This window comes from Mizuhopecten yessoensis, unplaced genomic scaffold (assembly GCF_002113885.1).
Source record: "Mizuhopecten yessoensis strain PY_sf001 unplaced genomic scaffold, ASM211388v2 scaffold2329, whole genome shotgun sequence".
NCBI lineage: Eukaryota > Metazoa > Mollusca > Bivalvia > Pectinida > Pectinidae > Mizuhopecten > Mizuhopecten yessoensis.
Window position 1 is genome coordinate 4,925,246 of NW_018404492.1, and position 24,761 is coordinate 4,950,006.

General features: G+C 35.8%; 2 protein-coding genes across 3 annotated transcripts in view; one reads left to right on the top strand and one right to left on the bottom strand.

Annotated features, from left to right (window-relative positions):
- Positions 1 to 15,103, bottom strand: part of LOC110445643 (probable ATP-dependent RNA helicase DHX34) — a 65,744-nt gene extending 50,641 nt beyond the window's left edge. The window contains exons 1-16 of one of the 2 annotated variants that reach the window (XM_021490358.1): positions 14,402 to 15,103; positions 12,957 to 13,033; positions 12,569 to 12,703; positions 12,110 to 12,201; positions 10,160 to 10,297; positions 8,444 to 8,578; positions 7,110 to 7,164; positions 6,303 to 6,520; positions 5,869 to 5,994; positions 5,096 to 5,251; positions 3,985 to 4,092; positions 3,583 to 3,679; positions 2,986 to 3,133; positions 1,836 to 1,902; positions 1,204 to 1,311; positions 592 to 678 (exon numbers count right to left, since the gene is read on the bottom strand). In XM_021490358.1, the coding sequence (XP_021346033.1) occupies positions 592 to 678; positions 1,204 to 1,311; positions 1,836 to 1,902; positions 2,986 to 3,133; positions 3,583 to 3,679; positions 3,985 to 4,092; positions 5,096 to 5,251; positions 5,869 to 5,994; positions 6,303 to 6,520; positions 7,110 to 7,164; positions 8,444 to 8,578; positions 10,160 to 10,297; positions 12,110 to 12,201; positions 12,569 to 12,703; positions 12,957 to 13,033; positions 14,402 to 15,045 (2,391 nt within the window). In that variant the 5' untranslated portion in view covers positions 15,046 to 15,103. Of the gene's footprint in view, positions 1 to 591; positions 679 to 1,203; positions 1,312 to 1,835; positions 1,903 to 2,985; positions 3,134 to 3,582; positions 3,680 to 3,984; positions 4,093 to 5,095; positions 5,252 to 5,868; positions 5,995 to 6,302; positions 6,521 to 7,109; positions 7,165 to 8,443; positions 8,579 to 9,145; positions 9,158 to 10,159; positions 10,298 to 12,109; positions 12,202 to 12,568; positions 12,704 to 12,956; positions 13,034 to 14,401 lie in introns of those variants that run through there. The other variant, XM_021490360.1, reaches the window with a different exon arrangement.
- Positions 15,104 to 15,329: 226 nt separating this feature from the next.
- LOC110445545 lies at positions 15,330 to 24,090 on the top strand. Its single transcript, XM_021490210.1, has 11 exons — positions 15,330 to 15,419; positions 16,756 to 16,846; positions 17,409 to 17,514; positions 19,479 to 19,580; positions 20,212 to 20,276; positions 20,750 to 20,854; positions 21,119 to 21,315; positions 21,857 to 22,046; positions 22,324 to 22,466; positions 23,254 to 23,422; positions 23,891 to 24,090. The coding sequence occupies exons 1-11, from the start codon at positions 15,394 to 15,396 to the stop codon at positions 23,957 to 23,959; spliced, it is 1,263 nt and encodes a 420-aa protein (XP_021345885.1). The 5' UTR covers positions 15,330 to 15,393; the 3' UTR covers positions 23,960 to 24,090.
- Positions 24,091 to 24,761: the final 671 nt, after the last annotated feature.

The following is a 24,761-nucleotide window of genomic DNA, read 5'->3' on the forward strand; positions in this document are numbered from 1 at the left end:
GGATGAGTGTTTGTTTGATATGGAGTGGGACAGTAGGATGAGTGTTGGTTGGATATGGAGTGGGACAGTAGGATGAGTGTTCGTTGGATATGGAGTGAGACAGTAGGATGAGTGTTGGTTGGATATGGAGTGGGTTAGTAGGATGAGTGTTTGTTGGATATGGAATGGGACAGAGGGATGAGTGTTGGTTTGATATGGAGTGGGACAGTAGGATGAGTGTTGGTTGGATATGGAGTGGAACAGCGGGATGAGTGTTTGTTTGATATGGAGTGGGACAGTAGGATGAGTGTTGGTTGGATATGGAGTGGGACAGCGGGATGAGTGTTGGTTGGATATGGAGTATATTACCAAAAAGACCTGTCCACTTGCATTGCCCGTTACAGATGTCTCTGTGATAGTTCTTTATAATATATATGTTGAATTATTCCAAAAGGTTGTGATATAAACATTTCATTTATTAAAATGTCAATAATAATACAATTTTGACTTAAATTTTCTTTTATTCCTTTAAACCAAGTTCCAAATTATCAAAGAATTTAATGACAAAAATCTAATCAGACATATATAATTCTATGTTAAAATTATACTCACAATAGCATCATGGTCAGAGTGTGCTTTACTAGTAAATGGGGACTGGACACTCATGGCTGCTGCGATGGACAGTACTGGGTCAGTGATCTGTTGGAGGTAAGAAACAACATTCACAGTGTATTTTCTCCAGAGCAACAAAATCATCATTCTGCTTTCAACAACCTCATGAATTTGCTGCCGTATTTAACCTAAATAAGTAATGATAACTTTAAAGCTCTAATGTAAGCTTAGCTTCAGTGACATGTACTTGACTTACTTTGATAGTTAAGACACTAAGTGTCATTAATCGTTTTCAGCATTTTAGAAGCGTTTCACACAATGTTTCATCTATCATTGCATATAATAACATGTACCAGTATTACAATTTATCATGCAGATCATAGGGTATCAATTATGTATCTGTACAAGTAACAATTATCTGCTTTATCTGAAGAATTCGGTCATTTGTGAGTTTTTGCAAGTAAACAGTAACTCTTAAATATCACCGTATACGTTTCTGCTGACCAAGTGATGTCGGGTCTATTCAAATGTAAATCAGTTCGTTCTATGATCCTGTATTACTACCAGCATGGAATATTGACATTTAACCTGATCAAAAGTACCATCACTTACATGGAATATTGATCCCATGATGAGCATTTTACCAATCACCACATCAACAGGTAACCGTGACAGCATCTGACCAATCGGTGTGAGGGTTTCATCTCCTCTTAGCGCACCCTGAAGTACAGTAGGATATCAAGCATGAATGATAACTGCACCAAATACCGTCATCATGGTAAAACTTCTCAAGTCAATGCAAGTTAGTCTATAGCAAATTGTCCGGCACTTCACAGACTCACTAATCTTAACACTTATCTCGGCACTGACACCCAAAACATTTCTTTATCAGTACTGTAAACACAATTATTTTAGCCTAAACAAATGTTAGTGTATTGGTGAATATTGGCACACTCCCAATACATGTGCACATGCAAAGCTATTCGTACAGAAATTGCAACAAGCATAATAATTCAAACATGAAAACCACTTAAATAAGATTGTACTTATTTTTTTTACATTAATTTTATAGTATATAAATAAGTAAACTCATATTATACTTAACTTGTCTTCTGAAATGAACTCAAAACAATCTTGTCCTACGTCATCCTGAATTAGTTAATTGGTGTGTATGTTATGTTTAGACAGGTTTCACTGTAACAGACATTTCACTTGTTGAACACATTAATGTACGTTAAACTTACCTGTTCCTTCAGAAAAATAATCGAGTTCTCGATACTACTCATCTCCGGAGCTTCCAGGAACGGGAACCTAGCAGAAATCACAAGCGTTTATTTCTTAGTTTGTGAATCAAATAGCTGGATATTTATAAACGTTTCACATCAGGCAACTTCAATAATCATAACTAAACACTATTTACTATAAAACATATTAATTAAGTAATTAAAATAATCATTAGGGTATATTAGAATTGGGTTATAGCATTAACCTAACCTTTATTTTATTGTAGTGTATATGGTTTAGACTGAGTATAAGATATAGTTTAGGACTTAGAGTAGAAGAGCACTATTTTATATACAGAATGTTATGTTCATCTTTATTATCTGGAAATACTACTTTCAACTTTTATTTATGACATTGAACATGGAAGTAGGATATTCAACTAGGACAATATTTTCCTACATATGATGTAATCTTCCTCAACATGCAAAGAGACTAATTTATTACATTTTTGCCAGTGAAATATCAGATTCTATCAACTTGATAAAACTGATATCTTTCACACTGTGACAAATATCAGAAGTGATATTTCACAGTGTGAAAATATAACTTTTTGGTATTGACCAATCATAATGGTATCTTCTATTCGCTGCTTTCAAAGGCAACGATTTTTTGTTCAGATTCAAATGAAGCAACAGTAGAATAAGTGGTTGTTATGGTAAATGTTTGGTACACACACTTCATTATTTACATAAATATACAATTAATAACATTTTTATAAGCAATTATACCAGAAAATAGCAGAAAGCGTCGGAACTGCGTCGAGAATCCGATTCAAAATGGCGCACAAGCCTTGTTCACGTCATTAGAATATGGCGCTAATTATTACGCTTCTGATTCCCGCCCTTTTTAAATGCATTACATTTTTCATGTTTTATACTTGATTCAATGGTGTCTTCAGTAGTAACAAATATATTTTACTCGTGAAAAATATCATAATATTAGTCACACTCGTGAAATACATTTGTTATTACTGAAGACACCATCCTCTATGTATCAATTATTTACATAATCTCAAATATTAGTTTTTGAATTCTGCATGTATCTATCAGTGGCTGATAACCGTCGCACACAATTCGTCTACACCAAACACCTTTTAAAGTACTATCTTACTTCCTGGCATCAGGCAGCCCCATGGAGATCATTTGTAAGACGAGGGAGTCGAGGGGCACTCTCTGTATCTCTGGCGTAGCAAACTCCTGGAACTCGTCATAGTCCTTCTCCTCGTACAGGCGGTAACAAACACCAGGACCGGTCCTACCTGAAAAGGTGTATCACAGACTCCAAAATATTCAAAGTTCTCACTTGGATACCAAAACAAATATCAACAGCCACCCATCAATGACAGACTCAAAATATTTCAAAGTTCCCACTTGCATATCAAATCAAAACCATCAATGAACAGCCTATTTACCTTATTGGCCAATAAGTATAGATCTAGCCTTGTGATCACCAGTCAATGTGCAAGTGTATCAAAGAATAATCCATAACCTAACTGGGCAACCAGAGGGCCTTATTTTAGTGTTTTAGATTTCTTAGGATTGAAAAAAATCCCATTGATAAATATTTTCTAATGATTTTAGTTAAAATCTTTTTAAACTGGAAGTGTTATCGCTTGTGGATGAATGCTAATAAAAGAGAATGCATATCAAATAATCTCCAACTATCGTAATTACAGGGGCTGACACAGGTACACAGGAAATAACTTACCTGCTCGACCTTTTCTCTGTTCAGCACTTGCTCTGCTGATCCAAAACTCCTGTAACTTCTGCATCTTGTATTTGGGGTCAAAGTTCATTTCTTTCACCTGATATCACAAAGAAATATACAATATTTGTCTTAAAATTACTGCAGTTTATGAATGCATGTAGTTGTTTAGTACTTGACAAACACTTCAAAAAGGAAACAAAATTACTGTTTTTTTTCGAGTTTTAGAATTCAGATCGTTTAACAATCACCAACGTGTAGTACAAAAAGATATATTTTTTTAGTAGAAAAAAACTATCTGTCAGAGGTGCATCATCTGTTTGCTCCTGAGTCACCAAATGAAAACGTATACTGAAGGCAATATCAATGATTGAAGAAATATCCAACTCATATGATGTTACTTGCCTTTCCAGAGTCGGCTATAAACCGGACACCGTCAATGGTCACCGAGGTCTCGGCTATGTTGGTTGATATGATACACTTCCTGACTCCTTCTGGGGCAATGTCAAACACCTGAGTGTATACAATTTATACATGAAACATTGAAAACATTCATCTCTTCAACGTTCAACCAGAATAGAGGTACAGCCATTACCTGATTTAACCCTTTCACCCCTATGTAACTTCAGTAAACTCTTCCATGCTTTGATCTGGATGAGTCCGTTATGGTCTACAGTGGTGAAAGGGTTAAATACTTCAAGTATACATTGGTGTTCATCTGTTGATCAAATCTTGTCAATACCTATAGTCATACTCTTTAGGCATGATTTTCTAGCCAATCACAGCTGAGGTGACATTTTCTCCACAATGAGCCATATACCCACCTGCAGGCATTATATGATCAAGGAAATCCATGTTTGTAGCCAAGATCCAAACATGTCTCTCCAAGGATACTGAGGTAACAAGACAGGAATCCAGACTCACTTAATTAACACAATGGATGCTCTACAAACTAAGCGATCTAGTCACCGTCGATCAACCAAGTACAGATTGGCTTCACGAATGAACACGACAAAATAATGAATCTTTCAAAATTTAACAGTTCACTAACTATAGCTACATGTATCTGTAAGAGATCAACTAGACTGGCTACCAGCCCCAAAGTTTTTATGAAGCATTTCCTGGCTGCATTTTACTATTAGCTTGGCTCCCCCTAGTTTAGAACTTGGGCTAGAATCAGACATTCAGGTGATAAAAATTATTAGAGTCAATTGTTTTTTCTAAATGATTCAATATTCTAGAGACAGGGGCCAGTCTAGAGATTAATATGATCATCTGGTATGTGACATTTTTGGACTTTGAGGAATTGCCTCTGCTACAAATTATGCATTTAATTTATTATAGGTTTTTGATACATGTATCTGCTAACATGATCTTTCTCAGATGTAGAAAATTGTGCTTGTTTACAAAAGTAATCTTGTCCTGATCTTAAGTTTACTTACGGTACATTCCAACCCCCTCCTGTTCAAATATCAAGACAATTTATTTTTACTTGCTAAACATTTATTATACCAACCTTGTCCTGCTCAGATATAGATAGAGAACTATGAAGAGGCAAAATGATCCACTTTTTGGTTTTCTCTGCATATATCTTGGCAGCTTCTACCACGGTCATAATCTCTGTCATACCACTCAGGAATATCAGAAGATCACCTCGCTCATTCTCTGGGCACTGCATAAGGAATTTGTTACACTTTATAAGATGAATGTTTCGTGGTTTATTTATATTTACAGTTGTAATGGCTACAGCTAAATTAACAAATTAATTAAAACTGTTACAGTGATAAAGTGTACTGTGTATATTTTTATAAGAATTAAGTTCATTGCTTGCTGGCCAAACATGACTTTTTGTGTCAACAACATGGTTTGAAAAAGTGAAACAGCGAAAAGTAAGTACCTGTAGATATGTTAAATAGAGCACCAGAGTGATATCGAAAATGAGAATACTGGTAGTTTAGCTTATTAATTTGTATGTGTTAGCACTGTATAACATGAAAAAAAATATTACAGTTAATTGTTTTTTTCTTAATGATTCAATATTTTAGAGACACTGTACAACATTAGTGGTTTTCGTGGTTGCTATTGAACCTCGAAAATAAATACACTGAATTTGAATGATATATGTGCCTACTGTTGGTTAATATTGGATATCCACGAAAGTTTGTACCACGAAATGGTAAAAAGTCCATATGTATGTACAAGCATGTAGCAAAATTGTGTAGAAATTAATCATATTCATGAAACATATCCATGTTCTGTGTACAACAATCCTTGTGAATTCATAATCACCTTGTGGTCTATCTTCTGCATTACACGTAGGTATGGACTGGGATCCAGCCTCTCCGCACGAGAGTTCACCTCGTCTCGCCTGATAGGGCAGTACTCTAGTTGTATAGGATACAATCTCCCAGGTACCTGTATTGAGAGAATTACTGAGTAGCCGGACAATTTTGTAAAATACAGGAATACAGTGTACTATTTTAATTAGAGACCTTTATTTTTATATTTCATTAGATGACTCGAGACATTGTACTTTTTTCTTTTCAGAAAATATTCCTGAGAATATATTTTTTTCCTTATAAATACATATATTCATTGTACATCTAAATATTTTTGTAGGAATATAAAACTGAAGACAATAAGACTTAAAAAACAATTCATCTGCTTGCTTTGCAGATGAATGAACAGGAAAACCAATCAGCAAAAAAATAAAGTCCCAATACCTTAACTACTGGAGCATCATCAAAGTATCCGCTGAAGAGGTGAATGTTGATTGTGGCTGACATCAGGATAAGTTTGATGTCGTCACGGTGACGTAACATACACTTGAGGATGCCAAGGAGGAAGTCAGTATGTATGTGACGCTCATGGACCTCATCTATTACTATCACACTGTACTGCTTCAGGTGGGGGTCAGAGGTCATCTGTCTCAGTAACAGGCCTATAGAGACAGCAAAGGTCAAAGGTTATCTAATTCAGTAATAGACTTACAAAGACAGTAAAGGTCAGCAGTCATCTGATTCAGTACATATAGAAAGCAAAGGTCAAAGGACATCTTATTCAGTAAAGGATTTACAAAGACAGTAAATGTCAAGGTCATTTAATTCAGCCATAGGCTTATGTAGACAGCAAAGGTCAGTGGTAATATGATACAGTAATAGACAGTAGGGGTCAGATGTTAAAACTTCCATAGACAGTAAATGTCAGAAACTTATTTCAAGGAGTTTTAATATTTTGGTTACTTCTATGGTAAGCAGAAAAATACAACATTTGAAGGACCTTAATTCATCCTCACCACAACCCTTATAATTTGCCACGCCCACCAGGCCTGAAATCTGCGAAAAAATGGATTCCTGGAAATAAACCACTTCAGCAAAGCCGCGAAAATAAAGGAGGCCAATTCTTTTTTTACAACATTTAACCCTGTAATAGACTTACATATACACAGCAAGAGCAAAAGTTATCGGTCTCGGCGGTAAAAGTTAAATAGGACTATTAAAGTGTAAAAGGAATGCAATCTTATTATTTACCTTCTGTGAGGAACAGAATCCTTGTAAATCTTGTCTTTGTCTTTTCAAATCGGACCTGTGAAAAACGGAAAGTTTCAAAGTTTGAGTGCATCCTTTCCCCAAGAAGCAAACAATGAATATTTGGAACGTGTTTTCTATCTGTAAACATCTGTTAAACCCAGAGTGGTCACATGTAATTTCAATCTCAGAACCACATTCCTGGCTTATTCCAGAGCCATACCTGTTATCTAACAGGAAGGATATCCTGAACTAAACTTGTAAGCTTCCTGGTCCCAGTTTCATAAAATTTCTCATCTCTAAGACCTTTCTTAATTCTTTAATATTCAAATTTTATAGTTTCAATTTATGTTTGAGGGAAAAATAGCCTTTACAAGAAATATGTTGGGTTTTTAGGTCACTTTGCTCAAGTGACCTATTCTGGTCGTTTTCCGTCCGTCGTGCATAAACCTTTTACATTTTCATCTTATTCTCAAGGACCATGTGGATGGAATTTTTTCAAACTTGGTAAGAATCATCCTTGGTAGATGAGGCTACAAAACGGTAAAATTGGGATTCCTACACCAACCCCTGAGGCCAGAACGGGGCCCCAAAGGGAAAATTAACCAATATTTCAAAAATCTTCTCCAAACTCAGAGGTACTACAGTCAATTTCTCTGCATGGATGGAAAGATCATCAGGGGCTTTATTTAAATTTTGAATATCAGTACCTATTTGGTACTATTTGTTCTCCCTAGGGAGGGGGGGGGGGTAGAGTTGATTATAGTTTATATAGGGAAATAACACTTTTGGGTATATTTTATCCATTTTCAGCAGGAAATTGTTGAAATTTTCCAAACTTGGTCAGAATTATCTTTTGTGGATGAATGTATTACATTGTAAATTTGGGTTCCTGGCCTAACCCAAGAGGCTAGGGTGGGGCCTCAAAGGGAAAATTTACCAATATTTTAAAATTCTTAACCTTTAGTTTCACTTAGTTTACATGTTGATTTCCACATCACATTTCAACAATGAAATTGAGCTACCAGTACCTATCATATAACTCAGGTGACCGCTAAGGCCCTTGGGCATCTTGTTTTATATAAAATTGTTAAAGTAAAGAGGTTTTGCAAATTGGAACCAGCTAAGACACTGCTGCTATTCTTGTTGCATATCTGGTTAGACACATCAGGCTTTTGGGCTACCTCCCATGTAATTATATAAGCCAATGCAGGGATGCACATTACCCACCTGGTAACCTACTTTCGAGAGCTCTTTACTTGCCTCATAAGACATCTCACTCATGATGTACTCTTTGTGAACAGTTAAGACATGTTAGAACCATACAGGGTACATACCTGGTAAGCCACCTCGGAGCCGTACTCGTTGAGGGTTTCATAGCCTACTCGTTTTGAGAGGGAAATGCAGGCTATCCTTCTTGGTTGTGTACATGCTATGTTGGTGAAGCCTCCAGCCATTAGGTACTGGGGCACCTACAACAGAATACATGGTCAATGGTAGAAAAACATCAAATTATATCAAACCTTTCCCAGACATCAATGTGTTTACAGCCAAAACTACGACAGTCCCAGGAAATGAAGAAAAATGGGCACTTAAGACAGGTAACCATATAATCCTAATTTTTATTCATTTGTGATAAATGATTGTGTTGTCCAGAAAAATGATGGGATTCAAAAAACTGAAACAGTTTTTCCCTAAGGCACTGTTATAATCACCTCCTAAGGACTTAAAACATCATGAAATATTTTATTCAGGGTCCTTGATGACACCTCAAAAAGATAACAAAATACCAACACAACATATACCTCTATAGACTTGCCATACCCCTTACCTGTGTAGACTTGCCATGCTCATTACCTATGTAGACTTGCCATGCTCATTACCTGTGTGGACTTGCCACACTCCTTACCTGTGTAGACTTGCCACACCCATTACCTGTGTGGACTTGACACACTCCTTACCTGTGTAGACTTGCAACACTCCTTACCTGTGTAGACTTGCCACACCCATTACCTGTGTGAACTCGCCACACTCCTTACCTGGGTAGACTTGCCACACCCATTACCTGTGTAGACTTGCCAATCTCCTTACCTGTGTAGACTTGCCACACTCCTTACTTGTGTAGACTTGCCACACCCATTACCTGTGTAGACTTGCCACACTCCTTACCTGTGTAGACTTGCCATACTCTTTACCTGTATAGACTTGCCACAACCATTACCTGTGTAGACTTGCCACTTTTCTTTCCTGGGTAGACTTGCCACACTCCTTACCTGGGTAGACTTGCCACACCCATTACCTGTGTAGACTTGCCACACTCCTTACCTGTGTAGACTTGCCATACTCTTTACCTGGATAGACTTGCCACAACCATTACCTGTGTAGACTTGCCACACCCCTTACCTGGGTAGACTTGCCACACTCCTTACCTGTGTAGACTTGCCATACTCTTTACCTGTATAGACTTGCCACTACCATTACCTGTGTAGACTTGCCACTTTTCTTTCCTGGGTAGTCTTGCCACCCTCCTTACCTGGGTAGACTTGCCACACTCCTTACTTGTGTAGACTTGCCACACCCATTACCTGTGTAGACTTGCCACTTTTCTTTCCTGGGTAGACTTGCCACACTCCTTCCCTGGGTAGACTTGCCACACTCCTTACCTGGGTAGACTTGCAACACTCCTTACCTTGTGAGACTTGCCACACCCATTACCTGTGTAGACTTGCCACTTTTCTTTCCTGGGTAGACTTGCCACACTCCTTACCTTGTGAGACTTGCCACACTCCTTACCTGGGCAGACTTGCCACACTCTTTACCTGGGTAGACTTGCCACACTCCTTACCTGGGTAGACTTGCCACACTCCTTACCTCGGTAGACTTGCCACACTTCTTACCTGGGTAGACTTGCCACACTCCTTACCTGGGTAGACTTGCCACACTCCTTACCTGGGTAGACTTGCCACACTCCTTACCTGGGTAGACTTGCCACACTCCTTACCTGGGTAGACTTACCACACTCCTTACCTGGGTAGCCTTGCCACACTCCTTACCTGGGTAGACTTGCCACAACCAGTGTCTCCTGCCACTACAATGACTTGGTGTTGGTTGACCATATCTAGGATTCTTTGTCTGTACTGAAATATCGGCAAATTCTCCTGGTCTTTCTTGATCTTCTTCAGCTTATTAAACTACAAAGTAATAATCATATTAACTCTTTGACAGTGTGGCACTGTCATAATTCTACAGGATTCACAATATAGTATTCACAATCATACAGGAAACCATATTACTTGTTACCAACTTAATGACACCCAGTAAATGTTGTTACTTGGGTTTCTTAAATTGCAGATGTATAAAGATACAAGGCTGCATCAGTTTATGGCCTAGAAAGATCTTAAACATATACTGACAAAATCAAAATTTTAACCATTAAAATAGTATGTTTCTTCTGTAAAAATGGTATAACAAATGTAATTATTTTAGAGATTTTTTTTAGAGAAATAATGGCTAACTATCATATATTCATTTTTTTTAAATTAACATTTGCATTGATGATTGGTCATACAACAGAAAAAATACAACAACTCATTAACCATTGAATTTTATTAAGAGATAATCTAACCTGTACTTTACAAAGTGGTTCTTTAAACAAGAGGCCAAGAGGGCTTGTATCGCTTACCTGGACACATGAATAGCAAAATTGAAGTTGAAATAGCCAGATGTTGCTAGTAGTGTACATGTATTACATGTACATGGTTAGTCAGGGGTTATTTTTATATGCAACTGGACAAAATCCTGTCATTCCAACAGAAAAAGGAGAATTTTGAAGAATTTGCTATGTTTCCCATATTGGGCCCCGCCCCTAGGGGGGTCAGACCCACCGTTTATACAAAATTAAGTCCCCTTCACCAAAGAAGGCTTTAGATCAAATATGGACAAAATCCTGTCATTTCTACAGAAAAAAGAAGGATTTTTACAGCTATTATTCTATTTTCTCTATTTGGCTCTGCCCCTAGGGGGTTCAGACCCACCATTTATACAAAATTAAGTCCCCTTCACCAAAGAAGGCTTTAGATCAAATATGAACAAAGTCCTGTCATTTCTACAGAAAAAGAAGGATTTTTACAGCTTTTATTCTATTTTCCCTATTTGGTCCTGCCTCTCTGCCCCTAGGGGGTTCAGACCCACCATTTATACAAAATTGATTTTTCTTCTCCATAGGATGCTACTGTTCAGGTCAAAATACCTTCATCCCAACAGAAGAATAAGGATATAAAGCTATTCCTCTATATCCCTTATTTGGCCCCGCCTCTCTGCCCCAAGAGGGTTCAGACCCACCGATTATACAAAATTGGTTCCCCTTCACACAAGGGTCGACCTTCATACCAAATTTGGACAAAATCTTGTCATTCCAATAGAAGAAAAGAGTACTTGGAGGAATTTTCTATGCTTCCCCTTTTGGGCCCCACTCCTCTGCCCCTAGGGGGTCAGACCCACCGATTACCCCTGGGCCCAAGGATGCTCCTGACTAAATTAGGATAAATTCCCTTAATCCCTACAGTAGAAGAAGGATTTTAAAGGTTTTAACTCTATTTCCCCAATTTGGCCCTGCATCTCTGCGACCAAGGGGGGGGGGGGGGGGGGGGGGGGAGGGACACAACCACCCTTTAATTGAGTCCCCTTGGCCTAAGGATATTCCAGACCAAACTTAGTCAAAATCTACTGGGCTGTTCAGGACTAGTAGCATTTTAAAGGAAGAGTTGACGAACTGACACAAAAGTCAGACGACGGACGCTGCGGTATGGCATAAGCTCACCATGGTCCTTCGGACCAGGTGAGCTAAAAACACTTTACATAGATTCCTGACAGGTTTCCGGATTTACAACAATACTTAAATGATGCAATGTATTCTTATAGTAAATTTTGTTTTTAATTAATTGTATCAGAACATGTGTTTTGCGAAAAAGGAGTATCAAAACTGTAACAAGGATAATCCATACCTTCTGTTTCTGTATAAAATCAATGTAGTGTAGCAGAATGCTCCTGAATTCACTAACTCTTTTGACAGTCAGTTCCCTAGCTATGTCCGCATCTATAGAATGTAAACATCAAAAATCAATCTATATGAATTCCATCAAATCAAACTTATCGTTTAACAGGACTTTTGACATATTTCATCTCATTTCTTTTTTTTCACAGTCTACACTTTTTCTATCAAAATAAATATTCATCAGGACACATAACATCCAACCACATATACAGGTTAAAACACACACATTTCTTCTATATTATTTATGCATATTTTATTTCTGGCAGATAAAATACAACTGCTGTATCCAGGAATTGTGTATAATTTTTTTTTTACAAAAAAGTAACATTTTACAAAAATAAAAAGCTTTATCGTATCCGAGAAACACTTTTTAACAATCAAATATTTAACTGGATTATTATATTCATACCAACTAGTCGTCCCTTTTTGAGAAAATCTTCCACAACTTTACTCGTCAGTGCAACATTTATCCTGTATCTTTTGTCATAGTTTCTGGGGAGACCAAGCTTTCCCTCCTTTATGGGTTCTTTCCTCTCCTCTTTTTCTAAAATAACAGTGTATGATACAAAAGCCATTGTAAACATATGAGCAATGCATTTTCTTGAACGTTTAATACCTTCATCTGTTGTTTGGTCATATATGGATACAAGGGTCTATCCGTCGTTTTATAACACTATAAAAATCTTATTGAAGATGCAAGGTAAATACAGTTTTCATGGTAAAGAGTTGGGAACTTTACAGCAGCTTTGTGTTCTCTTGAAAATATGTGAAAATAAATGTTATCAATAGTTATGTACCCCGATGGCCTTTTTTCTGTTGAAATGCTTGGTACTTTTCAAGGAAGGTCCAAAAATCATCGTATTGCTTTGTTTCCCTAAAAAGTAAAGACAAACAAAAGAGTTAAAATTGTAATTACCAACTTTTCATATATAACTATATCAGACAATGATCATAAAACCTGTATTTTGTTCAGAATATTTGCTGTCATGAATGGAACCATTTTATCTGTTTAATGCTTAAGGAAAGCAAGGCAATAAAAATTCTTTATATTATATATATACAGACAGAGATACAAGCATTCTTAATTTGAAGAATATCACCTAATTTACACTGCCTTGTAAAATCAGAACATTTGACTTGAATGAATCAGCTGTTTCAGCAAGCACTGTAGTAAACTAAAATTAAACAGCAAGCACTGTAGTAAACTAAAATTTCTTAATTAACTACCATTTTAATAAAGACTATTTTTTGAATACATACATGTATGTTCTTAATTAATAGTGTTACAGGTTTGGTATCATTTATTTAATCTCCTATTCAAAACTGTTATCAGGCTGCAGCCAGTCAAGAGGCAAAAGGAAATTCATAAGGTTAATTATGCAGCACTGCAATGCCAAAACTGGAAAATACCTATATATTTTATAAATTAGTACTGTTCCATACAGGCTGTTGACATTCTATTAAAATACATTTGTTTTGTGTTTATTACTGATGTTACATGGGCAGCACAAGATTGTGTAGAATGCTGTGATTTTGGATCTTGTATGTAGTAATTATAAGCATATCTTCTTGAAATAGAATACTGCATTGATTATTCGATAAATGTTGATTGCATTGTAAATGTGCGAAGTTATAGCCATGGTTGCTATTACAAAACATGTAGTTGATGAGTCAAAACTATGTGCAAGCTGCATTCAATGTGATTAAAAACATATCTTTAATTCCACTTAGATAAACGATGATCTAAGTGGAAATAAAGATCTGGTTTTAATCAGATTGAGCTTCATATATACCACTCATATAATCATGGACAAATAGGGGTCTGATATTAGGTAAGGAAAGTTGTTATACCTCTGATTACAAGGTGTTTCCTGCGAGATTCCTCCACAAAGGGATCATTTTTCCGTAGTACTGGTGGTGTAATTCATTATAATAACAAAGCTATACAGAGCTTTGGCCGTATTTTACTGGAGACAAAGTGGCACCCCTACACTTAAAACACTGTCTACGTGTTTGTCTGGTTATCTTGGTGGCTGTGTTTCATTGCTTCTTGTTTATAATGCACTTAATTGATGTTAAATATAGTTACAGTATTATTAGAAAAAAATATGTCCCTGATGTACAACTTTTGCATATATATAAATATATAATTAAGACAAAATATCACAATCAACATACTTATTTTTGTATAATACAAGTCTGTAAACATTATTAATTGACTATTTAGTTATAAAATACATACCTTTTGATAAAATCATCTTCATTGAAAAAGATTTTGTTAAGAGAATATCTATGTTTTCTAAAATCAAACGGTTCCTTTGGACCATCACTTTCACTGCTACTCTTTCCAGCTGTATCTTGTTGTGATGAATGACGTTGTTCGGAATCTGAAGAGGAACGTGATCGCCTTCTACTGCTATATCCCCTGGAAGAATTAACGTCCTCAGGCTCCTGTCTGTTTCCTGAAGTGACATTTCTGTGGTAACCCTCAGAAGTTGAAGGTGAGTGTGTTCTCTTTGTATTTTTTTTACTATGACCACTCTCCCTCTGAGGATCCCTGTCAGATCTGTGGATTTCCTTTTCTTTAGCATCAAGACTTGTTGCTGTATACTTTTTATGTTTATGTCTTTCTCCAACATCCCTCGATCGATGTGACTTTCTGGAGATCGACTTTCTATAACCATCCCTGTCACTATCACTTTCAGAATCATTTTGCTTACACTGCTGAATACTAGTATGATCGCTGTGACGGTGCTTACGTTTCTTGTCTTTTTTGTGCACGTGTTTGTAGTGTCTCTCGCCGTCACTACTACGATTATCATCAGAGTAAGATGTTCTATGCTTCTTTTTCTTCCCACTGTGCTTCTTTACGCGTTCACCTTCCATCCTTAGAAAACAAAACCTACCGTTACCAAACACATGTCATTTCATCAACATAACGTTTACTTTTGTTTTGACCGGAAGTTTAGAAACTTATAGTCGATAAAACGATAAAATCTAATCTGCTTGTCTACCTCTAATGAACTCAAACTTAATTTCATAAACTAAAATAAAACATTTGCTTTATTAATTTGGTCCTATTTTCAAAATTATGTCATATGTTATATATTCTATCAAAATATCTAAATATATTTATCGACTGTATTGTACTGAAAGATGTTTTCGTTTACTTCCGGATCCGTTGGATAGGAAGGCGGTTTTTATGAACCAAGAGGGCCACATTTGACATAAAACATGGATCTTGACGCTTATCTGTCGCAGTATGTATGCAAAGAAATATAGAGATCAATGTTGTATGTAATGCTTGTTTGAATTATGTACACCATTCTGCATGTATCGACGTCTTGGTTGTGGCGATATAATCAAAAACGTTAAATGCAGCATTGTGGGCAGACCTCTTGAGAGATTGTAATACGAGACTTTTCGTTGTTCGAATGAATATCTCTGTTTACAACAAATAATGTCCCTTCTTTACAGAACCAATCCAGAATGTAGTCTAGAGTTTTTTTCTGTCCCCTGCAGACTAAGCCATTTGACAGACATACACTGTATGTCTGGTGTACCAGGCCAGATATCTAATACACGTATATAATCTATCTGTCAAAATGTCTTAATCCGATGTCAGGGCCAAAGGAAAGTCGGGCTATGTTGAATGAAAACACGTAATGTAACCTGGTTGGTTTTTTTGCAATTGCCACTAAATTGGTCATATAGATCTGTGCTTGACAAGAAGAGGTCAATGAATAACAATTCTATTCAATAAAAAAGAAGTATCAGTGCATGGTATGCTTTGTAAAATTGGCAAAAAAAAGTGCACAAACATAGAGGTTAGAGCATCCTCTCACTTGAGGATTGATGGACAGCAATGATATACATGTTTAAAACATGTATATCATTGCTGTTAAACATTAAACAAATATTACACTTTGTATTTGTTTTTTTTGTTTTTAAATGAAATTGTTTTACCTTTCCTAGTTATAGATCAATTCCTTGTATGATTTGTTTAATTACGCATCTAAATTGTTTACAGAGGTAACCAAAAATGTGTAACATGACTGGACTCTGCCACTTTCCAGGTCCAACTGTCAACCCAGGTTCAATTTGGTTGGCCTCATGATCAGATTCCTCTGTTTAATACACTACTCTTATCGCAACTCTTAAAATACCACAAGAACACCCAGTGTAATTAAAACAGTCAACTCCTCCTTTATTAGCAGAAGACCCCTATTATGTTACAGTCAACTGTAGACCTAACAGGAACGAGTAATAAACAACTTAATGCTTTCCTTATTCAGGGTCAAAGCTAGAACTTTGTACAATTTACAAACGTTGCATAATGTACAATAATAAGTAGTGATCTATTTAATTATCTTATACTTAATTCTCTATTACATTACAGTATTCTTTACATTTATTTAATTGCACAAATAATATTCTATAAAACACCTAATCTATATATAATTATGTTTCATCACACTAATTACAAAATGATCATGATACACATCATTTGCAAGGAACAATGGAAATAACTCTGAATCATCCCTGTTACAAATGTAATAGTGCAATTGAAATATTTCTGACCTGTTCTGTTCACAGATATCAAGAGATTGAGAGCAAAGAATTCCTTCCTATGAAAGAGGAATATGTCTGTACAGACTTCTTGATGGATATGTCAGAATTTCAAAAGGTATCTTCATGATCAATTTTAACTTAATCATAAACATATAAATTGTTCTGTATAAAGGATGCGACACCTTTCAACATATATCATGACCGTAATTTCAGTTGATCTTTACTTCTTTTATATCTTGAAGGATCACATATATACATATATAATGTATAATATGCACTTTTATACTTTTATTAGTGGTGTGGCATTCATTGATATTGCGAATAGATCAGTAATCAGAATAAAGGATAACCTATGATACTTTAATTGTTTACCAATGGATGGCTGTCCATAATCATAACTAAGGAAGTTAATTATCAATATTTGTAAATTTGCGCATGTGTTCATGTATTACTCGTACATTTTAGTTTTCTGGTACTGTTTAGGATGATGAACTCATATACTGTATATATGGTAACCAGGACGTAAAGCACAAACAAACCAAATCATATAGATATAACTAGTCTATAATATACAGTTACAGGAAGATCAAAATAGCAAATTGTTTTGTACTCATGATCAGACACATTAAAAGTAAAAATGTGTGTGAAACCCTTTATTTCGTTGTAATATTTCTTAGCAAAAGGCACACAGCAAAGTTTATGTACCCAATATGGAAAGTCGGCTGAGTTTTTACAAGTTCATGGGCCAGGATCCAGAAACATGGACAACAAAGGCAGATGCAGGTATTTTACATGTTTAACTAAAAAAAAAGAGAATGTCCAGGTATAAACATGGAAGAGTATTTTCAGTCCGTTGTTAAACTGGTACAGCAAAACTGGTTGAACTTTGCATTAACTAAAAGTTTCATTATTAGGGCCCCGTATCAGAGATACGGGTGCCCTATAATAATCACTGTCTGTCCGTCCACAAATTTTGTTCCTGGCTAATAACTTTGGTATTAATTGACCGATTTACATGAAACTTGGTCAAGATGTTCAGTTTACAAAAATACACACTCAGGTAAGAAGTCAAGGTCAAAGATCATAAGGTTTAAAGGTCAAGGTCAAATTTTGCATCTTTTCACTGATGAGCATTTTGTTATGACATGATGAAGCAAAGTTGATCAGAATTAAACAAGGAGTCAATTGACCGAAGGTCAAGGTCATCGGGTTAGAGGTCTAGGTAAAAGGTCAAGGTCAAATTTTGTAGCTTTTCACTAATGAGCATTTTATGACATTATGAAGCAAAGGTGGTCGAAATTAAACAAAGAGACACACTGAGGTAAAAAATCGAGGTCAAAGGTCAAGGTCATTAGGTTCAAAGGTCAAGGTCTATTTTTGCATTTTTTCACTGATGAACATTTTGTTATGACACTGAAGCAATGTTGGTCAGAATTAAATAAGGAGTCAACTGAACAAAGGTCAAGGTCATTGGATCAACGGGCAAAGGTTAAATTTTGTATCTTTCCACTGGTGAATATTTCGTTATGATGCTTTGAAGCAATGTTGCTCAGAATTAAACAAAGAGTCAATTGATCTAAGGTCAGGGTCAAAGGTCAAAGGTCAAGGTCAAATTTTGTATCTATTTCCTGATGAACGTTTTGTTATGACATTATGAAGCAAAATTGGTCGGAATTCCACAAAGAGTCAACTGACTTATGGTCAAGGTCACTAGATCAAAGGTCAAGGTCAAATTTAGTATCATTTCACTGATGAACATTTTGTTATGACACTATGAAGCAATGTTGGTCAGAATTAAACAAGGAGTCAACTGACGAAAGGTCACTGGGTCAATGTCAAGGTCAAATATTGTATCTTTTTACTGATGAACATCATTTTTATGTTATTATGAAGCAAAGTTGTTCAGAACTTAACACCGAATCAAATGACCTAAGGTCAAGGTTACGGGGTCCAAAGGTTCAAGGTCAAGGTCAATTTTTGTATTTTTCACTGATGAACATTTTGTTATGATATTATGGAGCAAAAATGGTCGGAATCAAAGAATAATTCAACTGACCTAAGATCAGGGTCACTGGGTTAAAGGTCAAGGTCATTTGGGTCCCAAAGACAAAGTGGATCTCTGACTTAGACCCTGGCTCTTGATGGAGGAGGTATTTAAATGAAAAATTAAACATATCAAAGCTAACAAAATGAGTATTGCACCGGTATTTACATTTCTGTTAGCCTAGCAAATATGGAGGTGGAGGGAAACAAGACTCACATCATAGTACATGTTAAATGTATATTTTGCTTCCTTGCGATTCTTTTTGAAGTCCAAATATCAGACGTCAAGCTCAGCTATATGGGCAGATTGCTTCTTGATGATTATGATGGATATATTGCCACAAGACGGGGCCCTTACTAACCTGTCAGTGTTCTAGTATTACTCGAATAGTAAAAGTCCAACAATCGTCAAACTACCCATGTTAATACTCCTTGAAGAGTACCACACCAATATATCATATATAGGTCACTATGACATGTACTTTTGTTTTATTTTCTGCTTCACTGGTTTTGAGTGAGTTTAGATCCATTTCCATCAAAGCAGGAGTTGTTACTTTATCCTGTATGAAATTTGGCTTAATGTAATACATGATGTACAGGAATATCACAGGAAATCTTCACTGCTTTAAAGATAAATACAGAAACAAAAGTATGACTGTTATCAGCTTTGTGTACATGCTCCACTGTCAATATTTCTAATGCAGATCTGGCTTTGAAAGAATCATCTGAAAATCTTGTAGCAGAACAAAAACTTGTGGATGTGGAGAAGGAAAACATAGAAAAACTTATAGAAAAAACAGTGGAAGGTGAGTGACAGTTTGGAACACATGTGTAATGTAGCATATAGGTGTTATGTAGGTGCAGTGCGTAAGAAGTGTATATTAGCGTTGTGAACATGTCTTTTTTCTTACTTTTGATAAGTCCTATTGCTAAAATGTATAATGGGGTCTCAAAATGTTGGTGAGTCCCACAATTGAAAAAAGCATGAGCACAGGACTCAAATGTCTTATGTTTCAAACGTTACTGGTAGTCTAGCTATTATAGTGTACATGTAGTGCAGCTGAACTTTAGTGTAGGAATAGTGAAGTGCAATGCACACTATGTGTAGTCTAATGTAGTGTACTTCACTATAATGTAATGTAGCATATATATATGTGTACTGTGGTAAAGATATTATGTAGTGAGGTTATACTGGTGTCATTTGGCTCTTTAGACTAGGAATTATTCAAAACAGATTTGTTGAAAGAATTTAACCTTTCCAGTGAAAAATAGAGTTCCCCAAATGTGCACTGATGTATAATAGAATTATCATATTGCAAATTTCAGGAGAAGTTCTCTCTTTTGTGCACTTAAATATTGTATTTCAAAAGAGCTAAGATGATTGAATTAAAATTGATGTCAAAGTAATATTACAAAAATGGGTGATTTTTCTTTCAGAGTATGAAGCTCTACAAAAGAACATACAGCTAATAGGTGAAAAAATACAGGCCATCAAAGGAAAGGTACAATTTTATAGATATTACGTAAAATCAAAACCCATGAAGTACACGCACAATGCCCCTGCAGGGACAAACCAGATGGCAGGCGACAAGTGTACAGATCATTGGGCAGTTAACAATATGGCCAATGTATTAGAAATAAGTTTTGGTTTAATTGCTCTACTCCCAAAAGGAATGTCGGTGTAAATACTGTATAGAAATATCTTACGCTGCTGAGTGATAAAATTTATAGTCATGGGGGTAAAACTAGTGTCAGCCAGGGTACCTGAAACGTACATATCTTTTTTTGGCCATACATTGTTTTAAATGTGGTAAGTGATAGCCTATGGTAAATATGGAATACTTCTGCTGTTGATAAATAAAGATCTAAAGAACAAATTACAAAATTAAAGGAACTCTTCCAATATGTAATATATTGCCTTGTTTGAAATTTTAGTATTCCAAGTACATCTAAAATATTTAACATTTTCTTGCAGAAAACAAAACTTGAAATCTTAAAAGCTAAACAAAAAGAAGTGCTGGCTAATTTGGATGAGGGAATCACTCGTCCTGCAGAGTTCTATATCCACAAGAAGCAACAGGTACAATGAACTGGATCCTATATATCTTGTTCAACAGAATATCAAGTAAAAAATCAAATGATTGAATACATCTCACTAAGAAATCATTTGTGTTCTTTCAATCATTTCAAACCTGAAAAATATGCTGATATACTAGGTAGTTCAACTGAACTTAGTGAAAACATATATATTGGCAATGCTTATGAAAAAGTATTCGAAAGAAAAAGAAAAGTGTTGCCTGATCTCTTCACACATATATTAATAATGTGTTGTGTGGTGTGACAGGAGGAGAAGTTTACCAAGTTGGTGTCAGCCATAGAACTGTGTCAGGCATCCATCGGCAGGATTGAGGAGGAGAAAAGGGGTCTGGAGGAAACGTGTCGCAGACTCCGTGTCACATGGGAGGCCCAGCAGCAGCAACAGCTCCTAGATAGCCACAGTGAACAGTCACAGGTCAAGGTCATGGAGGACAAACTCAACAGGTCAGTGACTGGAGAAGACTTTGTTTACCAATGGTAACATTGTGGATGACGAGAAATCAGTTCAGTTCATTGGTTTACATTTTACACAAATTATATGTCTAACTTTGAGCTTTTAGAACGAATCAGAGTATTTAGATTTAATAGTGGATGTGCTATTTGTAAAGTTTTTGTTACTGTAATTATATACTCTCACTGCAAAAAAGATTGGGAGAGGGGAGCGGGTTGTACTGAAACCAGGTGGACTGTCCGTCTGTAGACACAATCTTGTTCACACAACTTCTACAGTTTTCAGCTAAATATCAATAAATTTCACTGATGCACGCAACATACTTTGCACCTGTGATTAACATTGGGATCTGGTGATTTTCATGGGAGTCATGCCTCCCTGTATAAATTTTGTCTGCAGTACTCCACTTGATTTTTGCATTTACATCATCAGTACCCTACATACTGATAGTTGTGCACTTGTGATTTATTCGGGATTTCCACCATTCCTACAGCAGTTGGACCTTTTAATATGAAAATTAAAATTTCATTTTAGACAAAAAGATTTGCTGTCATTCATCAAACGGCAGGGTAAAGTCGATATAAAGCAAAGATCAGAATTTGGACACTTGGTGCTGGAACTACTGAGTGACGAGGACAATGAGAATATCCCCAGAATGTTCCTTACTGCCAATGTAGAGCTAGACAGTCTGGACTTAGAACACCTAACCAGTGCCGAGAAAGAGGTACATAGATGTAACAATGACACTCATAGCAGGCAGCTGTAGGGTATTCAAGATGATGAGAATATTAAAATACCTGTTGTGTATACATTGTTTTACTTTTGTTAGACAACATATCTTGGTCACCATTAATTGAAGGCTGAATGTTAAATAAGATCTTGTTAGATATATATTTATGTGTTTTCCCCAGAAATGGGCAAAGTATAAGCAAATTTGATCTGACAAAGTAAAGGGTGAGTGTTTATATCATTGCAATATTTATACATGATTATTTCCACAGTCAGGTGACTGCAGCCTCCACACTGAGGACATCATATCAGAGGGTCTGTCTAGTAACGACCTGCGACAACTCGTCACCAAGATGCAGGACCGCTGGAATACTCTGTTCCCACTGGTCCAGGAGATGAAGAATGTTTCAGACAGGTAAATATTTTATCATGAATGTTTTAACTCTTTTATATATTTTATCTCCTGTCGTCCTGTAGCTTGCTACTGTGGAGGGCACAACACCACCTAAACCACATTGCTCATCGTATAAGGTCACATGGGTCAAATTTGTAAAAAAAAAAAAAAATCAAATGATTATTTCCATCTTCTGTAAAACCATGCAATCTCTATAGAGCTAAGGTAAAATTTTGTTGTTGTTTTTTTCAAATATATTACTTTGATCCTTTATCAAGGTCACAGGATTTAAGTGTTCAAAAATTCAAATAACTAAGAGTCATGCCATTTGTTTTCAAGCTTCCTTCCGTGTAATATAATCAGATTTGTTCAATTACCTTGAAACCCTTTTAAGATCATATTTATCATATGTGATACAAACAATTAGCCTGATAACTTGATAACTCCTTCAAATGATCTTAAAATCTAGAACTGATCATCGCTATTTGAAATGTTGTAATCCTCCATACTTTTGCATACGTAGATATTGTCATAAAAATCTTATGCAAAAGATGTCCAATTAGAAATTAGAAGAATCATGTATAGAGACAGTTTACTTAAAGACTCTTTGTCAACTATATAGTCAACTGCTTGTAATGTGTAAAAATATATACTAAGAATACCTATGTGTTGGGAATTTTTTGTTCATTAAAACTCTATACACTTTTTATGCACATCTTCTATTAGCCGGAATTTATTAATTACACGTTTTTATTTAACACAGTAAACAACAGATGACTTACTTGGTGTATATTTTTCTATCAATCAGACATGCTATAGACTGGATACAGGATAAGAACCTCCTACGTATACTGGTGGGCAAAGGTGGTTCTATCATGTGTACACTTCACGTACCCGAATCCTACCCGTTCTCAGGGGAGATAACCCTACAAAAGACCTCCAATCTGCCATCCAATGTGAAGGAAGAAGATATCTTGGTAACTGAATCATCCTACAAATTTGTTCAATGTTAATGAATATTGATAGGCCTAGAAACTTTGTATTTTTACACTGCATCCAGTTAAATCAAAAGCTAAATTCTACAGAAGTAAAATGACAAGAATTAGGGCTTGTCTATGGGTTTTTTTTGTGAATTCTTTCCTGGGAAACAAACACTCTTAACTTTCTGGATGAACGTGAAAAAAGTACCTGAAATTCTTCTCTGATATCAACTTATAACCTGTTGTATCACTGCATTTTTTGAAATGTTCTGTTATTTTTAACCTGTGAGAATTGACATATTAAAATTAATATGCTTTAAATTTGAAAGCTGTTCACTTTCTCTTTCCGTCTCCAGTTGTAGCTCATATTGGAAATGTGGATAATTTTGGTGTAGCTTGACGTAAAGGGAGATAACCGTATGAATTGTTTACTGCATACTTACATGTGCATTATTAATTTTTCAGCCTCCATCTGACAACAGAAGTTTACAAGGATGGGTTGATTACCTAGAAGATATTTTTGGAAAACCATGATCATCTCTGCCCATGTTATTTTGATAAAGACTCAATTACAACTTTTAACAAACACCTTCTACTCCTTTCTTATCTGTACCCTCTATTTGCCATTATTTGTGTACATTTTGTAAATTAAATACATGTATGAATAATTTAGCAATTTTTGTTGTTTTAATGATTTCTTAAGATTATTTTTCTTGCGCCCAATCAGACATGAGTTTAGAGTTTATTTTACCCTATTTAAAATGGTATTCTGGTTGGTGGTCTACTCTCAGGTTTAGAAGTAACCTGCAATCGTTCTATGAACAGGATCTTAAAATGATTATCTGCTCACAAACATGGATTACGTACTCACACCTAGGAGCATATATATGGAGTTTAATAAAGGTATTTAACACATTTCATATCTGTGCTATGAGCAACGCCCATTACGATGTCAAACGGACTAATGTGATCAATGACGTCATTTGAAGACGACATGCATGAAAGTGTCTTCCCTTGTTTGTCATGCTGCTACCATATAGATAGGAGGGAGCATAGGTTTACCCATGTTCATCCATATGTCTGTCATACATTCAGTTGTATTTCTACTACCTTATTCTTTATTTTGTTAAGCCCCATACAAATGCTCAGTTATATGATACTTTAAACAAGTTTGGGTTTCAGAGGAATGGGAATAAACGGTTAAAGTATATGCTACTACCAACAGAGAAATGTTTGTCATTACTCTGACCTTCTCCTTTAGCAATCAAACCTGGATGACTTGAGGTCACTGACACTGGCAATAAGAAATGTCATCATTCTGTTGTTGTAATTTTTA